This window comes from Mchenga conophoros, linkage group LG19, assembly GCF_057382185.1.
Source record: "Mchenga conophoros isolate Kocher_MC1m ecotype Shallow Benthic linkage group LG19, M_conophoros_male_GT1.1, whole genome shotgun sequence".
NCBI classification, from domain to species: domain Eukaryota; kingdom Metazoa; phylum Chordata; class Actinopteri; order Cichliformes; family Cichlidae; genus Mchenga; species Mchenga conophoros.
The window spans coordinates 29,680,984-29,708,980 of record NC_140544.1 but is presented as its reverse complement, the minus strand read 5'-3'; the positions used below and the strand labels follow the sequence as shown (position 1 = coordinate 29,708,980).

Genomic DNA, 27,997 nt, shown 5'->3' with positions numbered 1-27,997 from the left:
AGTGATTAATTATTGTCTTTAATAATGACACACTGGTCTTCCAACAGTTTTACACAAAGCACACTTGACAATATCAGAAAAAAAAAAAAAGTATCCAAACTGTAATAATTTGCCACCCTCCTTTTGCCCTTTTAAAACCAAGACTGCTTTTGATTCATTTTTAATATTCAGGTTAATTACTAATGTTGGGGTATGCAAATCGTGGTCCTGAAAACAAATCAAAGTGAACCTAGACTTAATATTTAACTTGTGCTTATGATTTCTATACTGTAACTTTGAATGCATTATCTAACCACACTGTGGGTGGTTATACAACTTCAAAGAAGAATAAATCTTTGGAAACCCTTAAGTATATTAAACTTTCTCCCAAATTAAGCTCAAAAAGAAATAAAGAAATCTTAGCTGCTCAAGCATCGACATAACATACAACATTAACTTACCGGTAAAAAAAAAAGAAAGAGGTGCAGGGCTTCTGATAAACATTTATATTCACATTATCTTATGCTTATGTTTAGAGGCAACTCAGAAATCTGAGAAATGAAACAAAACAAGCCCACTTCATTGTTTTAAAGTTTAAATTAATACTAAATAATAAGCAAAAATTAAAGCAGGAATGAACATGAGAGCAACAAATCCAAAGGCAACACAGTTATATAGCTACAGCACATCACCTGCTACAAGCTGTAGGTATGAAGTTTCTATTTAATAATAATAAAAAAAAGAAGCTTACTTTACCAGAACTGGCCAAATCCGTGCAATAATCTCTGTTTACAGTATTCACACAACTTTAGTCTTGGTCAGAAACATCATTACAAATAAATAATACTGACACCAAATAAACTTCCATTAAACGAAAAACAAACTGTTACGATTTAGCAAGCCATCTGAACTCTCTGTGAATCAGACACCGTTTGAAAAGACACTTCCTACAAAAGATGCATCAGCTCTATCAGTTTGATTTACCAGTTTAGAAATAAAGGATAAAGAAAAACAAAGATCACAGGAACCTGCTGACTAAAGATGAAAGATGGATTTGATCTAAGAAGTAAATAACCCTCATACTTTCTCCACACTAGCAACATTCATGCCACGTATAAGGAGTAAACCCCATGTGTCTTTGTATGTGCTGTAAGGCATGCATTAATGCAATCAAGTAGGGATGCACCGATATATTGACCGAACATCATTACGAACTGAAATCAATCATGTGGATGACCACTGGCTTCTCAGCACGTAAGACAACACTTATCAAAGTGAGAGGCCAGTGTTTATCTACAGTGTGCCATCAATTTTGAGCTGGTTTTAATGAGAAAAGGTAGCGTGACAAAGTATGAAAGAATTTTAAACATTTGCAACTTTTCAACAAAACAAAGAGAAAAATAAAAACGTATCAGCCTGGGCTATCGGCTAAACACTGGTGTCAGTACTTCACAATCAGTGCATCCCTACACTTAGGAGTTTGACACAGAAGCCATAGCCCTATTGCAAGTGATACTTGCTATTTTGAAACAGAAGAGGCAAGAAAATTCATTATAGGCAAGGGTTCGAAATACAAGCATGCTTCCTAACTCCCATCTCATAAGAACGGCTGCTTCGACCTCAGCACGATCTGATGTCAGCGTTTTAGTGTCTGTGGACCGATCACATTATTGCGTCACGACTGTGCAACTAAGAGAAAAAGAGCAAATGACTCTGCCCTTTTCTAACATGCAGTTAAAACTACAACTGCAACCCCCCTTTTCCCCATAAATGTAGTTATGTAGTTTCATTGCCTAAGCTTAAACCAGCAGTGCAAATTTTTGCCTTCCTCTTCTGGGACTGAGAGCAAAAACACAAACGCTTGTTAAGCATGCCAATGATATCTTCTGCTCTACTAGCCCAGTCACTGTTGACACTGCTAAGGGTAAGAAGTATAGGAAATGTCACCACAAGCAGCAAATATAATTACTGCTATCCTGTGAAGATGTTTGGCTGGGCAGATCAGCACTATATGACTGAATATAACCTATTCATCTACCCTGATATGTCATCTATACAGACTTTCTTGCTCTTTATGTCACATTTTCTGAATTCCCATTCTCCAACTCCGTAATGATATTTAGGTTGGAGACAGAAATCCCCTTTAGGGTTGCATCTGGAATAATAACTCTGCCAAATCAAACATGTGGAACTACCCACTGTGGGGACCCTTGTGACAATGGAGCGGCTGAAAATAGCTTTTGACTTCCCATATCACTTCTGCTGGTTTTTCACAATCCTTTATCACGAAGTTGCAGAGCTACTGCATCCCAACAATGTGACCGGTCGTTTGAAGTGACGGTCCTGGAGTAATATCAATTCTGATGTCGTCGGAACAACAACATGCAATATGAGACAGACCTTTAGTTTTATATCCAACCAGCTGCTCCAAAACTGTCTAATTTCTTAACTTTGCTGCAGAAAGTGATTAATACCTACAGCCTACTGATAAAGGTCTGAAAGCTTAAAGTTTAGTTCAAGAGTATATTTAACACAATTTATCCACATTTATTAAATCCCCCTGTGGCCTCCTGATTAATCCTCGTCTCCAGATTCAGGACTACTGATTATGTCCGTACATATTTTAAGCTAGGATGCTCTGCGGTTTCGCCCCCCACTGTTCCTTTTCTGTGTCCTGGAGAGAAAGCTGGAGTTTAGTCCAGAGTTGTGGGTTTCCACTGCTCAGAGCCTCCAGCAGCAGAGTCGTCTGCTCCTGAAGCTGCTGCAGCTGGTCTTGGGTGCGCTTATTCTCTTTGATCAGCTGCTTTGTGCGCATGGTGATCCCCAGCAAGCCGGACTTGTTGAGTATGTTGTAGGTATTGCTGAAGCGCTTCTCCTTATTAGTGCGCATCGAGTCCTCATCCTCGAATTCGTCATCAAGCATCCTGTTGTCTCCTGCTAGAGTCCTAAATTCATCTGTGTAGGAGGGCAGGGAGCTGGTTCCTACCTGTGAGGAAAAAGACTTGATAAGCTGCTCTTGACTCTGTGCTTGGTTTGTTGGTGCTTCAAAGTTGGATGTGGTTTGGGCTGTCATCTGCAGTGCTGACAGGGGGCTGGGGGTGCTGTACACCCTGTGGCCATGATGATGCCTCCTCTGTCGCTGGTTATATCCTGCTGCTGTACTCCCCCTCACCCTTGAGGATCCTACCCTCTTAGTGGGTGTGTCCATGGGATGCGGGGCAATTTTGGGATATGATTTGAGGATGGGCATGTAGCTTTTTGACTGACGTGTGTTTTCAGAGCCAGTCTTAGGAGAGCTGTTGTTGTCATTTGATAGCATGGGTTGAAGAAGAACCACTTGTGACTGAGGCATTATTTCCAATGGTGAAGGAAAGTTCCACTGTTTTTCTGCTGGAGCTGTGGATGATTGCTAGAAAATAAGAAAAAAAAACAAACAAACAGACCTTTAATGTTATAAAACATTTCTTATACTATCTATAATATGGTAGCTATTAAACATAAAGTGCATGACAGAGTTACAGGGTTATAGTCGATGATCTCAGGGATTGTCAAGCTTCCATTTATATTACATTTAATGTGTCTGGTTAGTTCTGCTGTTGGCATCTCTGCATTATAATAAGATACTTGAGAGGCCTCTCTTCCACTTTGAAATGGATGAATGACTTAAGTGTGTCTGTGTGTTAGGGGGAGGACCTGCTATACTGAACCATCATCATAATATCAAAGTGAGACAAAACAGAGGGTGTTTATATCTGTTGGTTTTATTTAAACGAGAGCTCCATGTGAGTGCTTGTCGGGTTCGCTGTTTATCTCACGCTTTCAACTTTTGTGGGTGTATGTGTGTGTTTGTCGGTGAAAGAGGCCACTGTGTGTGGTGAGAGCTTTGTGTAGAGTGGTGAGAGATTTTACACAAGTAAACACAGACTGAACAACTTAGGAGGATTGTAGCCCCCCCCCCCAAAAGTTTTTTTTTTTTTTTTTTTTTTTTTTTTAAAAGGAGAGGCAGCTATAGGTAATGATGTAATAATGTTTTCACTGTTCAGCTAATAACTGTTCTATTATAAACTCTAATTATGGAAGGCTGAATCATCATCAAACAGTAGCATTATTGCTTTTGGTGTGTTTGGGGTACAAAGTATGACTTACTGGGAGTGGATATTATTACCTCAGTGAGTGCACATTAACCCACCACCAATTCAGCAGCATTGATATCACTTTTGCTGATCTCAGAGGATAGCACAATTGAATTATAAAGAAAACTGCCCAGCCCCAGATCATACACAGTCTAAGGAAAGTGTTAAAACACAACATTACCCACAACATGCACAGACAGATCTGAATGCTCAATTTGAGTTAATTAACTCCATCCAAAATTAAGCTTTTAACTAATTTCTCTAAAAGTTCAGAGTACAAAACACTCTGAGCCAAACAATGCTCCATTGAGCACTAAAGCTCAAAGACAATATAGCAATAAAACACTCTAAGAGTAATGAAATACACAGTAGTCTGTTCAGACAAATATTGAAATATTTTACCTGCTTTAACACGAAGTTGTTCATGATGATCATTGGAGACAGTCCAGTGTATGAACCTCCCATCACAGCCACCTGTGGACCAGTTGGCTCCTGGCTGACTATTGACCCATTTCTTGCTGCATCTTCAGAGTCAGTCACTTCGACTGTGCTGAGGTACTCCGAGCTAGCATCTGAGAGGACAACACGACACATATATGAGGCTCATCATGTTTAAAAGAAAGGCTTCTGCTCTGTGTGGAAAAACATTAGCTGTATGAAAACAGTGGCAGATGTAGATAAATATCTGTAGCGTGTCTGAAAAAGGATACTATCATCTTAATGTGAAGGGCTAAATCAAATTCAGGTCAACCCCCATACTGTAAATAACCTACATAGAAAATGTGACCTAGATCTCCACATTTGATTAGGGTCGACCTTGTTCATGAACTGATAGACATTATTTGTAATTATATAAAGGCTAATTATATCCCAGGTCAAGACACGTGTTCTTTCAGACAAAATCAAGAATATTTTGCACAATCACAAGACTTAAAAGGCATGCTAGTTTTTTTTTTGAATGTAAGCAAATCAAACCTGAGAAGCCTGAATCTCTTTCCAGGTCTTGTTTGCATGTTCCAAGGTGCGATGTCCGGGTGAACGGCAGAGTCCTGTGACTGCCTGGTTGATTAAACCGGTTCATGATGGTCTATCCAGGAGAAAAACAAAAGAAAAAAACAAAAACACATGGACAGACGAAGTTAAATAACTGCAACTTAATTTCTCCAGGACAGTCTTATGCAAGTTTGTGATACAGTTTGATGACATTTTTTCTTTATTTTTAAATCCATTCTGTGACTTGGGAAGGAGAAAATATTAAATATCTATGAGTAGCATGTCCATTTTAAAACAGTAATATTCCATTTCTTTGGATTTTTTTCATGACAGGTGACACATTATCCTATTTGGCTATGGAAGACATTGAGACTTTTTAAAGATCTTTGGCTACAGACAGATGGGTCACAATGATTGTTTTTGCTAATAATTTACACATTTTAAAAACCTTTATAAACTACAATATTTAGGCCTTAGCAAACCTACCTGTTTCACATGTCATATCTTACGTGACAATCTAGTTATATAAAATATAAATTAGGAACAAATAAATAAACAGCAGCCAATTATAATTGTAAACAATCACAAGATAAAGGTGGCCACTCAGACACAGCAGGGCCAAGGCTTCAGGTTGTTCCCTTAATTTGTCCTTGCCTATAATTTTTTCATAGTAACTCATTACTATATACGATTTACAGTGTATAATGACTAAAAGCACAACAGTCACAGTATAAACACTCACCTCTAGTTAATACGTAATCTGTCTTTTTAGAGCTTCTACTTTGAATTGTTTACAAGACTGATCATCACTTCACGTTTAAGGCCTGTACTTTGCATTCATACTGTACATGACTGTATTTATTTTTCAACATACTGAAAAGAGCAGGCGCACACCCACAAACGGGATTACGTAATGTTTTAAGCTGCATAATAAACAGATTAAAACATCATAAAAGCGTATTATTATCTGCCTTACGTCTCCCATTTTACAAACTCGAGCTGAACGATTGGATGAAGGGCCTGTGACCCTCCCACAACCACTCACTGCGATGGCTAGTCATGGCAAGACACACTTTAAAAAAACAAAACAAAACAATGTCGTACTTACCCAGCAAAAACAACAAATAAAGAAGTCCGTGCAGACAATCATTGTTATAAAGCTGGGATGCTGACCAGTCCAGCGTTTATAACTTCTTAACTAGCTACAGCTAGCATTGTTTTGCTATACACGCAACTTTGTCAACATTGGCCGTTAACGTCAAACAACGTACGCGACACAAACACACACACACACACACAGCTTTAGGGTTACACAAATGTGCTTCTGCAATAACAAAATATGGAAAGCAACATTAGCTGCTGTCTGTATCATCGACAGTATGTTTTATCTGTTTACTATTCATTTAGCTGGGTAACGGTAGCTGCTAGCTACCTTAGCTTTAGATCAGAACTCTTGCTATCACGAGATCGATAAGCAATATGAGTACCAGCATAATTTCGACAAACCTTACCAAGACGTCGTTTGCTTCAAAGTGAAAATCCGACTTTAGTAGCTTGAAAATATGTGGCTAGTTAAAGCCACCCAACTCCCGTGTTGCTAACGCCAGCTCTACTTATGTGCTCTACAAAATAAACGCCCTCCACGCGGTCTTACAGGTAAACACAATTACGTGCGCGCATTCACGCAGATATGGTTTTAAACAAATCGGTGACAGAAAATCATTTGCATTTAAGTATTCATGCTGTGAATTAGTTTGTTATGGAATACATTTCTGAAAGTATTAAATAATAATCATATTTTTTTAAATCTTTTTTTAACAAAAAAGCACAAAACACATTTGCAACTTTATTGTCTGTTACGGCAACCTCCTGGATAAGTTTCTAAAAGTAAGTAAGGGTTTTCAGATGATGGGGTTATAAGTCCAGTTTTTAGTGGTTGTAATTTAGGTGGTTTTAAGAAGTGTACTTTTAAGAGCTGTGACGGGAACAACAACTCCCTGTGAGACACTATTAAGGGCTTTAATAACCTGATACATAAAGGTTGCTACGGAAACGGGTGAAGTACATGTTTTATTCTTGGGGTTGGCGAAAGAGGAGCTTGTTTTGAGACTTATGCTCTGATGGGGTTACGCTATGGTGTGCGTAACCCCATCAGACTAGTTGTTTAGGCTGAAAAACGTCTTTTTAAAAAAAATCTACCGTGTTTGATATTTTAGCCTACAAATGTAAACGGCCTATCATATAGTTTGCTATTATTTGTGATAATGTGAAACAGATTAAGACTGCCAGCAGTTGGTACATCTATTAGGATTGCCTACTGGTATATAATTATTGAATACAACTGGAATTACTAAACAATTACACAAGACAAGCCGACAATCATAACAGTTTTATTACAAAATAAATATTTAAATGAAATAAAACACTACGTCAGTCAAAATGCTATTTTTACATTTTCATAGATTTTCTTTATGTGATACATGAAACAAACAAACAAACAAACGCCATTTAATTTATCTACGAAACTTCATCCCTTCCATGTTGCAGTGTTTCTAGAAACAGAGGATGACACCTGTGGTGTGGGATTATGGGATTGTTGAGTCACCAGTTGGACACAAGGTTGTGCTGTTCAGCTGCACACAGCATATGGGATGAACATTTGAGACCGTAACTAATGCTTTTACATGTGGGAGCTCAAGCTTGGAATCTAATAAAAAAAGATTTTGAGGGCTTACATGATGTTTTAACGGCTATAAAAAGCAAAAATAATTTGTATTCAAGCTTTCCCCTGTTGCTGCAGCACTCCATACAGTGCAATTACTTTTAACCTGTCATAGCACTGTTTTTAAATTTCAACTTTAAGAATTTTTATTCCGTAGACACGCCGGTGAGCTGTCTGGAGTGTACCCTCTTTCCTGTCCAAGGTCAGGGACAGGCAGGCTCGAGCCTCCTCCACAACCATTACTTTGACAAGTAGATAAGACAATGTATACTGGATATATCCCACTGGAATACTTAAATCTGAATTCACATTTCACTTATTTGCTTACACGACAGTAAGAAACATGCCACACCAAATATTCCACGGCATTCAAAGGAAGCCTTGTGGGTATTAGTTGTATGGTCCTTGATATGTTTCAAGTACAGGCACAGGCAGAGTGAAGTAGTGTATCATTGAACGTGCACTGTATGTTATGTCCTTGTGACTGACACTCGAGAAAAAATGAGTGGTTTGCCAAAAACTGGGTCCAACCCTCTGATGTGCACTGCCCCTCTGTACAGTATTTAATTCAATCTGCATACCTCAAATACCCTCCTGAAGGCTCATGTATTGTTATAGAACTGCAACCTGTTTACTGTGAGCGACTAAACAAGCAACGCATGGGTATTTGGTCCTGAGTTGGAAATGCATGATGGGCGAGCTGAAATATCCGAGGATGTTTTGATCAAAATTATAAATGAAAAAATTGAAACGAGGAATTTCTACTCTTGCAAAAACATGTGTGCTACTCAAACACAAGTGTATTCATTATTTTAACACGAATGTGCCGGTTGCCGTTGATCTCGCCACACCCACTGTGCATCCATATGTTCATTTCAGATGAATGGGCCAGATAATCAAGATTAGCCTCTTGTTAGGAGAACATCTGTATGCTGGATTCCATAAATATGGAAAGTTTGAAGTTTTGGGAAAATCTTCGCTTTATGAACATTTCTGCTAAATGTTGTTTTCCCATTCAGGTCACATGATGCTGTTAAAGAGTTTGATTTATACACAACAAGCAATTATGCAACAATGGCTTTTGGAACAGATCTCAGATATGATGATGATCTGATTGCAAAATACTTTAATATAGAGGTTTAAAAACACTTTCCATAAACACTAGAGGGAGACATTTCCTTATCGCATGTACAAAGAAGTTGCGCATCAAGTCCACAAGGTGTTCTCTGGTCCAACTATATTAATAAATATAGACTTTTCTTCTTTTTTACCTGTGTAACCTTCTTTTAAATACCAAAGGATTTGACAAATAATAACCGATACAGTAATACCTAGCATAAAAAGAAGACATCAGTCTGTTTGGTTCTACATTGCACTGGCTCCCAGGGATGTCCATTGTTTCAGGCTTGTAACAGCAGTGTTTCCACCAGTCAAAACGCACTTCCTGTTAAACCTTGTCGTTACAAAAACACCCTGCCCATCAGCATAAGGGCATGTCAGCAAATCAACCCAGCTGTTTGAGTCTCTTGCTGCAGACACAGTATTGATAGATGAGTGAAGGAGACTTTTGATGCTCCCACTGGGCTGGAAACAAATAGTGAGCCACACTGCAACAGGGGGTTGGGTCGCCACTGCAGTTACCTGCGAGGAATCTGGCACCTGTAGAACACAAGTGATAACGTAGCCTCTGTTAAAAGCTGTAATAAGATAAAATGGTGGATATGTGAACGTTTTCTCCCCCCCGTGTGCCCCTCACCTGTCACATTCCTTCTTTTTTTGTCTCTCCTTCCTCTTCCTTCCTCTTCGCCTTTTCCTGAACCAAGAACCAAATTATAAAAAAAAGCTTGCGTTTTTTGACAAATAGCAAAATTGATATTGTAAGAATATTCCCTTACTTTGGAACCTTCACAACAGGTTTCCTGATTCTGAGGGCAAAGGTTTCGATAAATTAACATGAATGTCCAGGTACAACATTTAAAAGTCTGTGAGAGTCACCCAGTCTTCTAGAAGTTACGTTTATGCTGCCTGCTATTAATGACCAAACTCGATTAGCAGATAGTGTGTCGACAGTGCAGGAATCTTTAGGAAAACAACTTTATTTTCTGTTAGGTATTCAATTCAAGTTTTTGGAGATGAATCTATGAGAAACATAAACATGACTTCCAGGAGACGGGGTTTATATTTTTCATACTTATCAATAACTTATGTCACAACACCCTTCTTTTTTTCTTACCTACATTCACATGTTTGATGCTCCACAAACGTCATCTCAACATATTCTTGACCTTGTTCTGATGGCCTGATTTTCAAAAGCTGGGAATGGAGGAGGGGTGGAGGTGAAACGGAGATTTGTCAAAACGATCTCATGAAGCGCTCACAGCTACGAGTTATAACTCACACTTATGTTGCACAACACTTAGGTCTTACCTGCATGGTAACGTTTGTGGTTTGAGTGGGATGACACTCCAGGTTCTCATCTCCGCAACAGCCAGCGCACCTCACCAGGGGAACGCAGGAGGGGCTGTAGATGTGCTCCACCTCCGATGGGTATTCCTGCACCACCTCCACCAGCTTCTCAATGGTGCGGCAAAAGCTGCGACCCCAAACTTTTTCAAACACAAGCACTGTGAATAAGAGTAGGCAAAGTATAAAGCAGTGCCATCTTTTTTCTGGGACTTCTCTGCATTTTTATTTGGTTAGCGATCAGTTTTTCGTCTTACTGTGACAACATCGATCGTATTTGACAGCTAAAAAAGCTCAACTTAAAGATGATACAGTTCTACACAAACAGTACTGGTAATTAGCTCAGTAATCCAGCAATGATATGCTTTCATGCCCTGTACACAGAAACCTATACACCAGTATGTATCCTGTTTTCATTTTCAGGGGGAAAGAAACATTTGTTTAATGTACAGTGTGCTTTCCTGTGGGAGTACATGTGTGAAAGTGTCCTAGTTGCTTTGGGGAGACTGTGGAGGAAGAACAGGGACAACTATGGCCAAACAGAGAAGTAAGAGAAAACAAACACTGGGAACATGGCCATGAACAGAACCCTGCTGGATCTGGAACTGGAGTTGCCCCGCAGGCACCTCTGGGACTGTGGTGACCCTCAGAGGTCACCAACTGGAGCCTTACACTACAACAGCTGTTTATAAAAGCAGACAGGCTGGGAGGAGACGGCTGGGGAAGCATCCATGGTAAGGAGATGAGGCCACGAACTGTAATGTAGTACAGTGCAAAGGGACAGTTCAATGGCCAGTTAGTGCCTCTTGAGTGGACTGCATGCCTTCTGCTGATCTGGCTCTTAGACGTCCATGCAGTCATTTCTGCCTGCAAGTTCTACCAGTGCATTCCTCTTTAATTAGCATTAATGTATAGCAATGTAAGGGAGCAAAAGGATATGAAGAGAGAAGGTCAGCAGTTGAGTAATCGTTGCTAGCCTAGACATGCTCTGCTGCGCTCTATATTCAGATGAAATTCGATGACTAACCAGCATGCAAGAGTAAAGAACTAAGTCATTTGTATTTTTCAGCATTGTGTGACGAGCACAACGAGGGAATATATTTTTGTTAAACTCTAGTCTCCCCCTTTTGTTTTCTCTAAACCACAAACACTGTAGAAAATACAGCGTAACAAAAGAGTCAGAGCTACTCTCTCGAAGAAAGTTTTATTAACTCATTTTATCCAGGACATGCAGACTTAAAAGCTTAAAACTTGAAGAACTCCTTACCTTCCATTGTACTGTTTATACTTGCCAAGGGAAGACTCTGAAAAACACAAAACGTGGGGATCCAGAATTATCATTTGTGGTCTGACAGGATGTGACAGCGAGCCTCAAGACTGACAATGAAAGTGAAACAGGTACTGGCAATAAGCCAGAAACATTAAATACATACCTAAACATGAACAACATTATATAAAACTAATCCAAACTGTTAACCCACCCACTCAAATATAAACACTATTGCCTACAACCTTTATACACATAGAGAGGTCAGCCTGCCTTTACACTAACGTCTGACACCAGTGTTTTCATCCTCTGGTGGCGATAGCTGGAACAACAGTACACCAAAGTGGAAGGTCATTCCCACTCTGTTGGGGATGAGTCTTTTGGACAGGCAGCAGATAGAGGTCTTCATATATATCTACAGTGTGCCCAACTGTTTAGGTTCAAAACCTGTTTCCTGTGGTGTAACATTCAGCTCTCTATTTATTTTCCCATTGATTGTTTCCTCCTCCGTCTTGATTTTTTCCCATAATCCCATGATAAACAGAGTGAATTTTTCATTCGCCTGGGAAAACACAAAACCTCTGGTTGACTCCATCTCAGGAAGGGAAATCTATGTTTGATAAAATACCCTCCGGCAGAAGTGCAGGACAGGCGGCAGACAACCTGCTTCCGCAGATTCTCCTCGTCACTGGTGTTGGACTTGAGTTTCTCTATGACACATGCCGGATCACATTCATAGTGTAACAATGTTTTTGTAGACAATAGCAGTGGGACAAATGATACTGGAGCAAAAAGTCTTCATGCAACAGCAACCAGCCTGACAAGGACTTCCTCGAGTGATGGCAATAAAGACTGTTGCTTTATGCACCATCTGTGCTTTGTTGAAATCCATCCTTTTCCTGTTATGAACCAAAATTAGTTTCAGGATGAGGATAGTATCTGTCAGCATACTGCTGTATTCATCCTTCCCTCCCCCCTCCAAACAGTGTGATTTAAGAGGAATGTCCCGATTTAATGATGATGATGATGATGATGCATTTACACTTGCAAACATTTCAGCAGTTCCCGTAAAACTGTCACTGACATGAGTGTCAGAAACTGACCTGTCCTCTGAGCTGCACAGCGTTCTGTATTAAAGACTACAAATATCACTCAAGAGTCCTTTCTGGGCAAAGGGAGCTGTTGAGGCATCTTCCCTGTTTTTCAACACAGTTGTTCTTGTTCTTCTGGCTAAAATCTACAGCTGTTGCTATGATTGCCGAGTTGTTCTATAGTGTAGCATCCATTGGGCTGTGTCAGCCTCACTGAAACACAGCAGGATATAAGCTCTACTTGCAGAATATTCTTTAAGCACAGCATGGGAAAGTCACAGTTCAGTTCCAGTTATTGTCAAAAGTTGCTTTCATTTTCAGGCCCATTGAGTGTATTTTATATTCAATGGCAGGCTGATAAAATGAATCTCGTGTCCAACGTTAACTGGCATAAGATCAGCTTCCCCTTTTCCACCCTTTTGCGTGTCGTGGCTGCTCCACATCACAAGGGTTTTTTGGCTCTGGCCTCACTTGCCTCTCTGAACGTTTTGAGGTTTTGGAGGATTTTCTAACCTTGGTCATGGGTTAAGCCTCGACATGATGAGGAAACATCTTTGGTACCCTTTGCGGTGGAGAGCAGAGGAATGAGCTGCCCAAAAGAATCCACCAGATTCTTAAAAAGGCTTCATGAGGATCCTCACGTAGCAATTCCCTCCGTCTTATGCACTTAGAGTGTTAACTGTATGATTCATGGTGACAGGGGGTGATTAGGCTCTTGTGGAAAGGGGGACTGTTTCACATTAATAAATGTGTTCAATGTGTCATTAATCCTAAAAGCATGCTCGCTTTCTGTGCAGTCCTGAATGTTTCTTACATTTTGTTTCCTGGTGACCTTTTTCAGGGAGTTTACTTGTCCTCAATCAGAGTGTAACGTTACCATGTGTCATTATCATTTATTGGTTTCATAATGTGGGTGTTAGGACCTTTGAGACTAAGTGTGATTAAAGGCTATAGAAATAAACTAGACATGACTAGACTAAATTCATCTGTTCTTGGTTTATAACCCAATACTTCTCCTCTTTGTCAATTGTATTGGAATTTTCACTTGTATGTACAACATCTGGGTTTTTGCAATTGACAGAAAGTGCTGAAATATCAAGAAGGAATTAAGAGCAGAAAATCCCTCCTCTTTTTACCATTACACACAAGCAGAAACATCCATTCTGTCTTTCCAGTAAATGAGTTTTACAGACTGTTTCTGTCTAACACAAAAAAAGCTATGCTTCATAAAATGGATTAAATATTCTGGGCTGTAGTCTGACACAAAGATTAAAATTATAGTCTTATATTTTATAGACTCTATATACAAGACTTAAACGTTGGCAATACATAAAAACTAGCAACAGCTTTGGAGGGTCAATTCATATACAGGTACATATGTGAATGTATCAAACAGGTAAAGAAAAGTCCATGGATTACATTTGATTTGATTAATAACGGCCCATCGCGTCCTTACTTTTAATCCTAATCTTAATCCACCATATAAAGAATGAATGAATGCAAATGTGTACTGTATGTTAATAGAGGAATCAAAGATCAGGACCTAACAATTACCATCATTATCAACAAACGATTAGTTTATTTTGAAAATTTCAGAAAAAAGACCAATATAAAATTATATATGTTATAAAAAATTGTACTGATTGGATTGGAAACAACATGGCAGTGCAGTGGCTTGGACTCTACAGGTGTGGTGACTTTACATGGTCTACATATGCATGTGTTATTTTCCTCCATGTTCCAAAGATAATGCATGCGAAGATCATTTGTGATCCTACATTAGCTGTAGGTGAATAGTTGCTTCTCTCAGTGTTAGCTCTGTAAAGCTGGTGTACTCCATCTCTCAACTAATGTTTGATGGGACACGCGTAAGCAAATCTTTGATCCTAGCAAGATAAAAAAAAAATATTGGGATGCCACATCTCCTTTAAGCTTTATGTAACTGGTAATTGACATTTTATTTAAACATAACTTGGACCTTTCAGTGATTAAGTGCCTAAACTTTCCAGCTATTCCTGTGCCAGAGAAACCTTTCTTACTGCATCTACAAGGTTCCATAAGTAACACACCCTTGTTTGGCTACTGTAGTTGTACAAAATGCTTTCAGGTCTTGACATTTAGTACTTTACGGTGGCGCAGTGTGCTTCAGTATTTCAGTAATCAGCTGGAGAAAGCGAGTATGGATTGAGTTGTCTGTAGTAGTTGTAGCTGAAATAAAACATTGTTTATAAGGTTCTGTTCCTACTACTGCTGGTTAAGAGTTTGTGCTGTACTCTAGGTCAAATCAGAGGACCTGTTGCGTCCCTGGGCTCCTGCCATTGGGCCGCAGAGGCCCCAAGCCTCATTACTCTGCAGTCCCACACAGCTGAAATGCGTCATCTTTAACCTCCTTGCTTATTCCATCTGTCAGAGGAAGGGCAGCGTGGATAGGGAGCAAACCTAAAACATGATGGGGACCCAGCATAATTGTCAGAAGATGTTTCAGCTTTGAGGGTCAAGTGGGGGAGGAGGTAAACAGCAGGTACCCATGGCCCTCTGCCAGAAAAATCTGGAGTCCAGCCAGCTTATTCCACAATGTATTTTTCATAAGGAAAGAACAGGATGGCAGATCAAATACAAAGGTTCCCAAACCAATTTAGGGTTATTAGATAGAAAAGCCTATTCTGAAGGCTTGGAGAAACTGATGCAGACTGGAGGTTAGGTTCGTCTTCTCCAGTGGATTGCATAAGAGTAAGGGTGGGGCATGCTTTTGTTTTCCAGCAGAGTGAAATGGAAGTTTTCTAAAGGCGGCTATAAACCACAATTAAATGCTTTCACGTCATTCCAGTATTCCAGTATAAAACAGTAATAATTAATCATTATCAGTAACCAGCGTCCCATACATAGATTGTTCAGATTTCACAAAGTAATAGACGGCTATCTTAAAGCCTGCAGTAAGATTTTCTTTTCACATGCTGGTAGGGCGTTTTAGGTTATATCTCTTGTGGTTGACAATACAATAGGATTTAATTCATACTATTCACAATGGAGCCAAGACACTGAAAGGAATGAGTGTTTCACAACATGCTTGTATTTCCACCATTAGAAAGCCGACCACATTCTACAGTTTTCGGCTGAAAAACAACTTTTCATGTGTTATTCTGTAAAAAATGTTGCCATATTACATGCAGTTTTAATGCTGACTCATTGCTTCTGTTGACTAAAGATTAGGTCATCTGATTAGCACACATGTATCGTTGGATCTCCTGCTTTGATGGTATTCAGGCTGTAGTAGTAAACTGTAGTCCTCTAGGCAGTCCCCTTAATCTTTGACCATCTGACAAACTGTAATTGCTTTTACATTAATTAGTTCAGTCAAGCTGGATAACTTGACTGACTGGGTTTGCTAAATGAGGTAAAGAATGACAGTAAACTAAATGAAATGAGTAAATATAAGTAGTCTGGCAGTTGGGTGATTCTGAAGACGCATAACAAGGGAATTTTTAAGTGGACTTATCTTGTGTTTCTTTATTTTCTCTCACATATTTTGGTACAGTGGTAGAAGTTTGCATAAATCATAACAAAGGTTTTAAATTTCAAATGGTCAAGAATACGTACAAGTAATCACTGTAAGCCAAAGTCTCAGACTGCAGACGGCTTTAAATGCTCATTTTCTTTGGACAAATTTTGTCTACTCTTGTATCTGTATTATGTCACAGAGGACGTGGAGCCCTAACTTGGTTTTCTCAGGGAGGCAGCCAATCAGAAGGGGGGACAGTGGATACTCAATAAGTTAGAAATGATGCTTTACTGATCTTCCTCATGTGCCCTTTATTGCTAACCAGATTCCACGTCATCAGCGCCATGGCCACAACATTAACTCATGGCCTTCTCTTTTGTACACACATGGCGGGTCAGCTTTTGACAGCGGTGCTATTACAGGACTGAGAAGTACCCAGTCTCTAGGTGGTCACTGGATATAGCCAAAAGACTGAAAAACTTCATTGGAGCATGCGGTAAACATTCCACAGCAATGCCTTGAATCATCAGAGAGACTTTGAAATCACGAGTTATTCCACATGTAAGTACACAAACACACATAGATCACACAGATTCAAACAAAAAAGTAGCATAAATAGGCATGCATAACTGCCAGATTTCAGAATAAATGCATTTTAATTGATTTTATGCATACAGCTAAGCTAAGTGTTCTTGCTGGGAGATAGATGAGACTCACTGACATCATCATGTCTGCCCTTTACATTAAATATGGTGGATCCATGTGCAGGCAGACCCATTCTCAATTTGGAGCCACATGCACTGGATCCTGCTGCTGAGATACGGCAGAAAAAGAGATTTGTTGTATGAAAGCTGACAAAAAGAATAGGTATCGTTTGTGCAACAACCAAACCAACCCTTTTCAAGCCTAAGTGCTGAAGTTTGAAAACAATCCTGCTTTTTTTGGCATTGCCGTCTAGTCAAAAAACAACAAGAAGTAAAATAGGATCAAGTGATGAGGGAGAGGTAAGGGTCGGCATAAATTTTAATTTAGATAACCACGATTTCCCCAGTATAAGTCCATTAATGCATGCATAAATGTCTCCCCAAGGACGCACACAAAAACACACAACCACTGTGTAAACTGTGCACCCTGTCCGCAAACATACACACACGACAAGTCTTGAGATAAGCTGACCGGTGGTAATTGTGGTCTCCATTACAGTAAACGCTGTTCTGTAAACCACAGTAAATTACATCCAGATGGGAGATTAAAGCTAGCTGAGTAGACAGCTGCCCTGAGCACAACCACTCCTCCTCCTCTGTTGGAGGAAGGAGAACTCCATATTTCCTGATTGCGATTGCAACTCTCCCCTGGGCTAGGACATTACAACCAGGGAGAAGTACCACAACAACACAGAGGGGCAGTCAGCAGGTCACCACCACTGCAGGGACTCCCGTGCAGACATCTGATCTACACAGGAAGATGTGCTAAGCGTAAGACAGAGTAAGCCACGGCGGGAAGGGAGCAGTCGACTTAATGTTTGATTATACATTTGCTCTTTGCTCTGACTTGAACACAAACACATGCGTGCGGTACAGATGGCCAGTCTCAAGTATTGTTTTGGTGCGGAGGGTGATTTAAAGGAAACACCTGTGTGGCGTCATGTCCTTATGAATACAAAAGCAGAAGCTGAGGCTCACTGCCTTTAGAGGCACAGAAACACGGTGTACCGATGAAGTGATGATCTTCATCAGAACTCTGGCAATAACACATGGGTTAGGCATAATTTCCCCATATCTGTTATACAATTTAAAAAGTCACTCAAAGAATTTCATAATTGCATTTCAGTGAGGCATATAATCCTCAACCTTTGCTATTTTTTTCCACAGCTTCATCATAACATAATCACAAAAATATTTTTTCAGAAGTTGACCAAAATTGCGAGCTGTGCACATGTCCAAATCTTCAGGACATGAGTTATTTCACCTGGAAATGCTGCCAAATGCCATTCAGGTTTGGTTCTGTTTATGCAAGCATGAAATACAATCACTACGATCACTAAGAGATCGGCTTTGTACGGAGAGCATTCCAGTGGTTTTGATCTAACTCAGGGATAGCTGTCAAATGAGCAGGAGGCAACAGGTATTTAAAAGCAATGTATAGGCAGGTTTCACAGTAGTCCTACTACTGTAACTTCAGGTTAAAACACACACTGTACTGTACATGCAGGTCTGCCAATAATACAGTAAATAGACGACTGCTTTGTCCCAAGAAATACACTGTACAAAATAACAAGAGATTTGGCTAAAACCAATAATCTTTTCCATATACAGTACTTCCCATAAAGTAATATTAGGTTTACTGAACTCTGTTTGTAGTTCATGTGTAAAACACCTGGTGGATGGCATGGAGCTTGTACTGTATTTCATAAAAGGGTGACAAAGCGGCCACTATTGTTGAGAAGGGAAACCCAGGTGCTTCCACCCTCAGTGACAAGCCACAAAGCTTGGAAGTTTGACCTGCTCATTTCAATGGGAATCAACATCAGCAGAATACACCTACTGTTACAGTGTTGATTTATGATAAAAAAAAAATACTATTTACATACATCTTTTTATACTACGCTGTTTCCATTTTCTCCGATGACACCATGTCACCATGCTTCTAACATAACACACCAGTGTTAGTGATAAAAGTTATCACACCACTGATTTGCAGCATGGGATTACTACAAGGAATAGTGAGAGGTGGAGAGATGGGTGTAGCTAGGCTTTCGCTGCGAATCACAGCCATCTGTCTTTAGTCATCTTATCCCTTTTTATGGAACATAGCGAGATAGCAGAACACAGCCTTTAATCCAGCCAATCTTTTCCTCTTCACTGGTTCTTTATATCTCTTCTGTCTTATAACAATTACCCAAGAACACTGGGGAAAACACTCCTTCTTTTAACTTGCTGTGAACTACTGATATATGCAGTAATGATAGACTCGCCCTCTGTATGTGACACACATTCACACACACACACACACAGACTACACTATAAATCTCATGCAGGACGGTATTAAACAGTTGAAGTCAACTCCAGCTTCTCTGCTGTCCACAGCTGTAATTGACCACATGATTCACAGCTGTGACAGTTAGGAAAGCTAATCATTATTAAATTATTGGTCTGCGATTCCCAGACACATGTCTAGTGTCTGTATTTCCAGACATAACTTGGTGTGTGAACTTGTGAAAAGAGCTGCTGGTTTGAGTTGAATTGTATTGAAGCAGGAAAACAAAGAAAACGTTTAAATTTACAAATGATCAGTAAATGCAAATAAGTTTTCAGCAACTGCAGGGATCCCGAGGTCAAATCTTCACATACTGTATGACATCTAATTGGTCAGGTTAGATGTTTGATCTGTTACATTGGCCATCAGTCTTTGGGTGCAGCAGAGGGCATCTAACCTGCTACACACTGAGGCCCCTGGATTTTGTCACTCCTGTTTTGACTAACCGGGCCATGAGCTGATTATGAGGATTAGAGGAAATGTGGTAAACTCATGCCTCTCCCACTCACTCTCAACTTAAGCAACAGCTGCAAAGTCTCTGGGTTTGGGAATCTGGTGGGACATGGAGTTTTTTTCCAACCCTGAGAGCCTGGCTGAGTCAGCGAGTAGTACCTCTATGTGAGGCCTGCAGCTTTGCAAAGGGGAAGGGGGTGTTACTTGATTCAACAGGAAAGCAGCAGAGTATGAAGTGTGACACTGGCAGTGAATGGACAAGGGAATTGCCTGGTTTTGCATTAAACATAAAAGCCATCAGAGACAGCTGAAAGTCCCCAGCCACCTTGGAAGGAAATCAGAGACTGAATAGGTTCAAGGGCTGAAGCATACGGTGGCACAAGTCCGAATGTTCAATGACACATCTTCTTACAGGTATTTCTGGCACAACACAGGCCTCTGAATGACTCCTCACTCCAATTTCACCGTTTCCCCTGTTCTGACAGACTTTCATTAAGAGAATAACAGGCGACGCCAGACAACAGAACAGACCAGCTTTGTAGGCCGATTTAACTCCTGACACTGATACGGCTTCCCTGAAATTATGCTTTTAATTGAATTCCACATGCTCACACTGGTTCATCTTCATTACTGTTATTCTTGGCATAAAGCAGTTAAAGAATGCTGCCTTCTCTTTGTGTCCTTCTAAGAAAGCACAAGAAGGGAAAGCTGCAGGTGCCTGCAAGCTTAACATGATCCAGTTTTACTAAATACACTTTCAGACTATAAGCAGCTCCAGGATCTGCTACATCTACTACCTGGAAAGAAACACAGCAATCTCCCATTTAGAGAACATATCACCAACATGACGACCAGAGTGCTCCCCTTGATGGAAATTTATACCGAAAAAAAGATCCCACCATAGCCTACAAGAGTGGGAATATAACATAATCCATGTCTGTGAACCTAGCTTTTAAAGTATGATGCGGCTGTAATTATGAGCTTAGCAAGCTTTGCAAAGTATAACAGTGAGTCACCTTGCATCATTTGCTCCACAGAGAGAGTGATGCAGTTTGTCACGTTTCATCTTATGAATGAGGGGTGCCCGATGGCGCTCATTCAAAGCAGCATGAGAAAGAACAATAGATCATTATCACTTGACTGGCTTCTGATGACTCGAGCGTTTCATATGTAGGTTACACTTTGAACTTAAACGAGGCTATTAGCAGACCTAACAATAGGCGCTTTATTTATCATTCTATAACGAGGTGCATTATTTGCTACTTTGCTGGGTTACTGGTGGACAAAGCAGACACAAAATAAACCGAGCAGCGTGTGAAAATCTCAACCCAAAGTCTCTGTGGTTTCAGTGCAAAGTAGGAGAGGAGGGGGGAGAGTGGGGGAAACAAGCAATCCCCTCATTTTGCTTCTGAGTGTAAAGTTTCACCGAAGCGTGCAACGTCCTACCTGTGCAGGTGAGAACTGCAGATAAAGCGCCACCACAGTCCCGATGACAAAACCCAGTAACATTTCGTGACGTCTGTGCGTGGAGAGTGGCGATGGCTCCCGATGGAGATAGTGGCGGAAAAAAAATCCAACAAAAGTCCCAAAATACTCAGAAACAGAAGCAAACAGAAAAAAAACTCGCTGCCAGGGATTTTCCAAGTCATCTGCTCCCGGTTTAGTAGCGCGGAGAATGAGTGGAGTCACGTAGCTCCGCGCGTGTAACCTGATGAAGTAGATTGTGCTCACTAATGAATAAGGCCCCTCAGGAGAAAGTGGAGGTGACGAGGAGGCAACACAATAATACTTTAACAAAAAAAGGAGAAACTGATAAATATTCACATTTACACACTTTTTGTGTCTCGTTTTCCTTTAATATGAGCTTAAAAACGGATTCTGTGGAAATAAAAGCGTGAACGCCAGATGTGACGACGCATATTCAGTGAGCAGCTTTCAGTCCAAGATCTCCAAGTAAGGAATCCGCTTCAAAAAATCACGCATGAAGTTGTGCCAACAACTTTCAGTTTCCAGTCCTCCTCTGAGCTGCAGTCAGCAGAAAGACAGAGAGAAGCACTTGCGTCTAATTGCTCCGCGCCACCTTTTCACAAGACCGTTTAATCTCCTCCCCTTTTGTCTTGGTCTCTGCCCTGCTGCATCTGTCTACATACAACTTACTGATGACATTTTACAGCTTCCTCCTTTTAGCTGCAACATAAAAAGGTAGTTTATTTAGTTTGTGATGCTGTAGTGCAATTCTAGACTATACACCGCAGGTGATTTAAACTATAGAGCGTACACAGAAACATCCTCCGAGTGCCTGCGACATTCTGTGAGCGCAATTCAGGCTGGGTAAACATTTGGAGATCTTTTAACTGCTGACATGGATGGTAGACTCATTGCTCGTGCACGGAGATTTTCCTCTGAGTCTATTTATTCAAGTTTGCAAAGGCAGAAAAGGGAGATTCCTATTCTGTTGACACACAGGCTTACTCTTCAGTGTGGGACTTCTGTGTTTGCAGAAACACTGGAACGAGAGGATTCCTTGTGGGCTTCCACACATTCCTTCAGCAGTGCTCAATGGCCGCACTGGCTCTGCTATTGAACAGACCACACTCAGGAGTGTGGTGTCTCTAAACATCTTAGACACTTAGACACCCCCCACCCACCAGCTACCGGCTATTCCACAGAATCAGTAAGAGCAAACTATCAAAGCTGATGAAAGACGTTTCACGCTCGTCTTTTCCTGAACTGTATCTCCAGATGGCAATGATGGATGTCTCTTGAAATTCAGGGACATGACAAGAAAAGCAAACATATTCTTCAGGGAACTTGACTCTGCAATTACTTTGTTCTCTGCTGCTTTTAAATGTGCAGTCATTGTCTTGATAGTCAGCGGGTTTTTTTTTTAAACAATATCGTTTTCAGACTGTCTAATTATCCAAAATATTCTGCAATATTCCAAATGCAGATGTTCAGACGCTGTTTCTCCCTCTTAAGTTGAGAAAGGGATACCTCCAATTTAGAAAAAGTTCTACGTAAGGCTATAATAACAGAGTACAAGAGATGTTCATGCCTTTTTAAAAATGTTTTAGAGAAAAGCTAAGGGTCATAGCATCTCCTCCCTGCTATAGCGCAGGGACAGCATGCATTTTAACAGAAGTCAGAGCGACTCTCACCATCATCTCGCCATCTACTCAGTGATCTATCTGTGTTTTGAAAGGTGCACCAGCTGATAGAGCCTAATAAGCTCACTCAAACAGTTTGGACTATAAATACATGCTGATAAGACGAGCAAACAAGGTTTTACTGATAATGTACTCCAGTCCAGTCCAGTGGAGATGGATCTGTCTGCTGTCTGAAAGTGAAACAACTTTGAGGCCCCCGTTGCTTTTGCTGAAACCACAAAGCTTGATAGCGGTAACCACATGTCTCCTCAATTCTGAGATAAACGATGTGATTGGAGAAGATTTAATATTCATTCATTTAAAGATTTATTTTGAAGGGTGGGTGTTTTAAATTATTAATTTGATGAAATTAAGTTTTAAAACTAACTGAGATGCTGTTTTCTTCTTTCTTTGTAGTTAGACTCATGACGATCAAGGAATGAGGCTAAAATGTGAGCTAAACGTCCTCTCTAACTGTGATCTAGCTGCTTGGTTGAAAGAAGGTAGGCTGTTCGAACAAATAAGCCCAAATGTCTTTTGAAATTGTGAGGACCAAATGGGTGGCTCTCAGGAACTGGAGTGCAAAAGCGAATAAGAGTTCCCTGTTGCTGTTGACCCCTCATTTTCCAAGATTGCTGAGTAAAAGTTAAACAGATGAACAACATTAATGATGTCCATTCATCATTGTTGGGGCGACTTTGGTTTCCTCCACAGTGAGGCCTTTAAGGGGAACGCTGAGAGGCAGAGAGCCCCTTACTTTGAAGGATCTCATTAGAGGCCTACAGGGAGACCAATGTTTCTGCTAAAGACAGAAGTTGGTCGCACTGTCACAGTGAATCTTGTGAATTAATTCATCACTCGGTGATCATCTTTGATTTAAATGATGTAACTTAATGTTGCTGTACATGTTGCTGAGTTCATTTCCTGAAAAAGGACGAAGAAGAAAAGAAAAAAGCAGATGCATGAGAGCGGAGAGGACAGCTCCAACAAGAGGATTCTGTGAGATGATGTAACAGGATTTTACTCACGATGGACCACCTGGACGGCAGACCCAAACAGGATATGGTAATATTTGACACTTAAGCTCCCTCTTCCTGTCATTAAATTAGCTGTGACGAACTACGGCTATTTTTTTGCCTGCAACAACTGTATTATTGTAAAGTACGTTTGAACGAAGTGGAAAATAGGAAGTGCTTCAGCTATGAGTAAAAAGCTGCTTACCTTCCCCTAAGGTGATTACTGTTATATCACAACACACTCTTTCATTTCAAACATGTCAAATCCTGTTTACACATCTACGCTACACTGACATATTTGTGTCTCAGGCACGGTCCAAGTTTGTCAGGTGCTTTCCTGTTTTCTTCTCCTGTCTGTTCATGTGTGAGCATTGTTTGATTTTTAGGAAGTCAGTCAACATGTTAACAGACAAATGGGAATTATTTTGGTCTGTATGTCTCATGAACCAGTCACTGCAAAAATCTCCACTAGATGCTGTTTAACTTTACACAGCTGTGTCTTGGACATCACAATGTCAGTTGGCTGTGGCAACCGCAGGCTAAATGAGGATTTAATTCTTGATGTCAGAAGGAAATGTGACTCCATTTGTTCTCACTGATTTATTTTTGGGGCCATTATAGTCAAACATCCAGCATTCAATCAGTCATGAACACAAGCTTTCATTGGCTGCAACGGTCGTACCAAAAGAGTTGAAAGAATTTAAATGTTTGGAACCGTACTTATTTCTTATAGCTTTCTTTTTTAAAATATAAATATAAATAACACTGCTGATAACACTCTTAGGTCTGTGAGTTGAGTAGACGCTTCAAGTCAATGTGAAGCTAGGAACCGAATAGCCTAAGTAGCAAAAAGTCTTCTGTGGGAATCAAAAAGGAACGAATAAGTGACAATTAGTGGTTTTGCAGGAAGTCCCGTGCTGGATAATCATGGTGGATGGGTAAACATGTTGGTTTACAACTTGGGACAGCTCTTAACTTCCTACAGGAGCCCTGCTCAAAAATGAGCATAGCCTTTGTTCAGGCAGGCCACAAAGCCATGCTCAATCCCAGCTGATGTCACTGCCAATACAAATCCGCTGATGGCTCAGCCGATGTGTTACGAAGCATCCAAATGGCAAATCTCACACAAGGCTTTAGTCTGTCTGTCACAGCTAGTTTACAACTCACCAACATCAAAGTCCTTCTTTTCATACCGTGTCTGACTTAATCAGTCCATTGTCAGTGATGCCTGTACACAAGGTTTTGCTGGTACCCTCCCTGCCTCCAGCTCTCTGAAGAAGCAATGCCCATGCTTTAAAAAATGAATCCAACACATAAATGCTAAAACCTGCAGTTCCTCCACTGGCCACTTGAGGATGGAGTCAAAAGCCAGTCAGTATTCCCAGACATCATCCATCCTCTTCTGCTTATCTGATTCAGGGTCACAGGGAGGGCTGAGTCTATCTCCACTATCACAGGGCAAGAGGCAGGGTAGACTCCAGACAGGTTGCCAATCTGTCGCAGGGCTAACATATAGAGACAGACCATCATTCACACATATGGCTAGTTTAAAATCACCATTTAACCTAACCCCATGCATGTCTTTGGGAGGAAGCTGGAATTCCAGAAGCAAACCCACACAGACTCACTCTTCTTAACTTCTTGCTGTTAAGCAACAGTGCTAACCACTGCATCACTGGGGGCTAGTCACTGCATTACCATCAGAGGGTAGAGTGGGTTGTCTGCCAAGTGGAAGGTTGACCGATTGATTCCCTGCCTGTCCAGTATGAACAAGATACTGAACCCCAAGTTGAGTGTGAATCTATGCACAAACGTTAGGCAAGGTATAGAAAAGCTTAGGTATAGGAGGAAAAAGTGCATGTGTGAATGGCTTGCACTAAAGAGTGCTCATTTAAAGTGGAAAAATACTAAGTGCCAGTCCATTCACCACTTTGACACCCACCAAATATCCAACTTCAGCTGCAAAATGATCATGTTTGCAGCCTGGCATAAAAGATGATTTTAGCCTGAATAGCTATTTCCACTTGAGAGTTAAAAGGCACCCATTTCGATTTTGTTGAGGCTTTAAGTTAGTTATATAATCTCTAAGACTGACAGGTGTGCAAAAAGTAGCTACGACTGCCTCATAGGCTTCATTTTTGCTACTTTAACTTGCTGAATTGGACCAATATACCATGTCAGTGAGGTTATGGTGAGAGAAATTCTAGTATTTTATTAGTCAGTTACTTAGCGCTAAATAGTAATCTGTGTTTGTGTGCTACACCCTTAAACTTTTAGGATGCATTTTGATAAACAAGTTATCTGTTGTTTACCGATAAATTGACATGTTACCATCTTGTCCTATTATGGTCACTACTGGCTCTAAAAAATAAAATAAAATAAAAATATCACCATGCTAAAATGCATTTTTTACATCACCAAGAGGTGATTTCACAATGGCTATTTCCATCATCTTAATACAGTCTATGGGCTTTCTGTGTATACCTGTTTTAAGGGAGGGGAGGTCCTAGGGCAGAGCTGTGCTGCCAGATACAGTATAGGTTACTGCAGATGGGGGAAAAAACCCTTATAATTCATTAATTTATTATTATTATTGTTTTTACATATAATATAAAGACTAGCTCATATTCAACAACTTCCACTGAGAGACAGGCGCACAGCCACAGCAGCACTCTGAAAGGAAAGCAAAGTGTTTGTCTAAGATAAAATTTCATCACCTCCAGCAGCTGGAGGCAAAAAGGGCCTTGTGTAATACAGAAAGAAAAAAACAACAACACTGTGATTGAGTTATCTCGGCTTCTGTCATTGCCAGCTGTAAAAGCTGTAAGCATTATAAATGAAGAACACGCAGTGCAAACTGCGCGGAAGTGGTCCCGCAGTCAGAGAGCAGGTTATAATTCAGGCTCGCAGTCATACTCTAAACTCCATTAAGAGGTCCCACATGTGGAGCGCATTCACGTCTTCATGGGCCGACACTGTTGGTGGCGGTTCAGGCTGTGTCATTAAACAGATAAATGAGATGCTTTTAACATCTCCCTTATGTTAAAACACTCTCCTCAAATAATAAGTACAAAATTATGTTTAATGTAAATCAAATGTTCATTTCTTCAAGCTCCAGCAGGTGTGCTGCTGCAAGCCTCGAGTTGTTCTGTAAACACGCTTTCTTGCGAGCTTACACGATATTTTCAGCTATCTGACATGTTATTAAAAGAGATAAGGGAGACTAATGGAGTATACCTTTGAATAGTGAATGTTGAATCTGAATTGACTGGCAGGGAGAATAGAGTTATTCCTAGAAGACGGAGCACTTAAGTAAAGGGGGTTAAAGACACTTAAGCAAACGTAAATTCAATCAGACAGCGAGATTTACTGGACTGAAATCACATTCAAGCACTGCCGTTTATTTTTTCAGGTTACTGCATGTTTTTTTTAAAAACCTTGGGGGCTATGTGTAAAAGTTTTAAAAGGTTTGCTGACAAAATACACACTCACATCAGCCACATTAATAAAGCAAACCTTAGTAAACTGATGGTAGCTGTATAACATTTCTGCAAGTAGTTTAGGAATTAATCTTTTAATAAGCTAAAATAAGCACTTCGACAGTGGTCATCAGTGACAGCTGACTTTAAAACAGACTCAGTGCTTCTCTTTCTGCTTCACTGATGTCAACTAGTAACAGTATAAACCAGCACAGGCAGCTCGGGGATCAGGGACAGTTTATTATAGGGTTTATTCGGTATCCCTTCACAGGATACACAAATGAGTTTGTTACTGATATTCATCGCTCTGTCTCCTGCATGTGCTCTGTGTTACTGATCATCCTAGCTCACGGTTAATGACTAAATTATGAAAACAGACAGAAGTGACTTCATCTCTGACACTGTGAAATAGAAAACAGTCAGCACAACCTCTGATGCTTTTTCTGCTCAGTCTTAAGAGAAAATACATCTTTAATGATGATTGGTCTCCATGCTGAGTGATGTCTGATCATTAAGTGGGGGATAGACTTATTTGCTTTGTTAATTAGAAGCATACATGTAATCAATACCACTATTATAAAAATCCCCAAAAGCAAAGACTGGAGGCATAGTGGAGGTGGATAATTATCATTGGACCTGATATGCAGAATATCAGGAACGTCGTAGGAAAGCTGGAACGACGCCTTCCTCTCAGTTACTGAACCCACGGAGACTCAATTT

The 27,997-nt window shown here is 40.3% G+C and overlaps 2 protein-coding genes across 3 annotated transcripts; both read right to left on the bottom strand.

Moving 5' to 3' along the window:
* Window positions 1–2: 2 nt before the first annotated feature.
* cipca (CLOCK-interacting pacemaker a) lies at window positions 3–6,753 on the bottom strand. Its single transcript, XM_085257479.1, has 4 exons — window positions 6,617–6,753; window positions 5,088–5,199; window positions 4,515–4,684; window positions 3–3,388 (listed from the first exon to the last, which is right to left on the bottom strand). The coding sequence occupies exons 2-4, from the start codon at window positions 5,191–5,193 to the stop codon at window positions 2,603–2,605; spliced, it is 1,062 nt and encodes a 353-aa protein (XP_085113605.1). The 5' UTR covers window positions 5,194–5,199; window positions 6,617–6,753; the 3' UTR covers window positions 3–2,602.
* A 2,453-nt stretch (window positions 6,754–9,206) lies between these two features.
* Window positions 9,207–21,291, bottom strand: pgfb (placental growth factor b). Of its 2 annotated transcripts, XM_085257945.1 has the most exons (7): window positions 21,083–21,291; window positions 11,558–11,594; window positions 10,255–10,451; window positions 10,061–10,140; window positions 9,723–9,752; window positions 9,584–9,640; window positions 9,207–9,486 (listed from the first exon to the last, which is right to left on the bottom strand). In XM_085257945.1, the coding sequence occupies exons 1-7, from the start codon at window positions 21,143–21,145 to the stop codon at window positions 9,465–9,467; spliced, it is 486 nt and encodes a 161-aa protein (XP_085114071.1). In that variant the 5' UTR covers window positions 21,146–21,291; the 3' UTR covers window positions 9,207–9,464. The 2 variants fall into 2 exon arrangements, with proteins under 2 accessions (XP_085114071.1, XP_085114073.1); XM_085257947.1 differs by lacking the exon at window positions 9,723–9,752.
* Window positions 21,292–27,997: the final 6,706 nt, after the last annotated feature.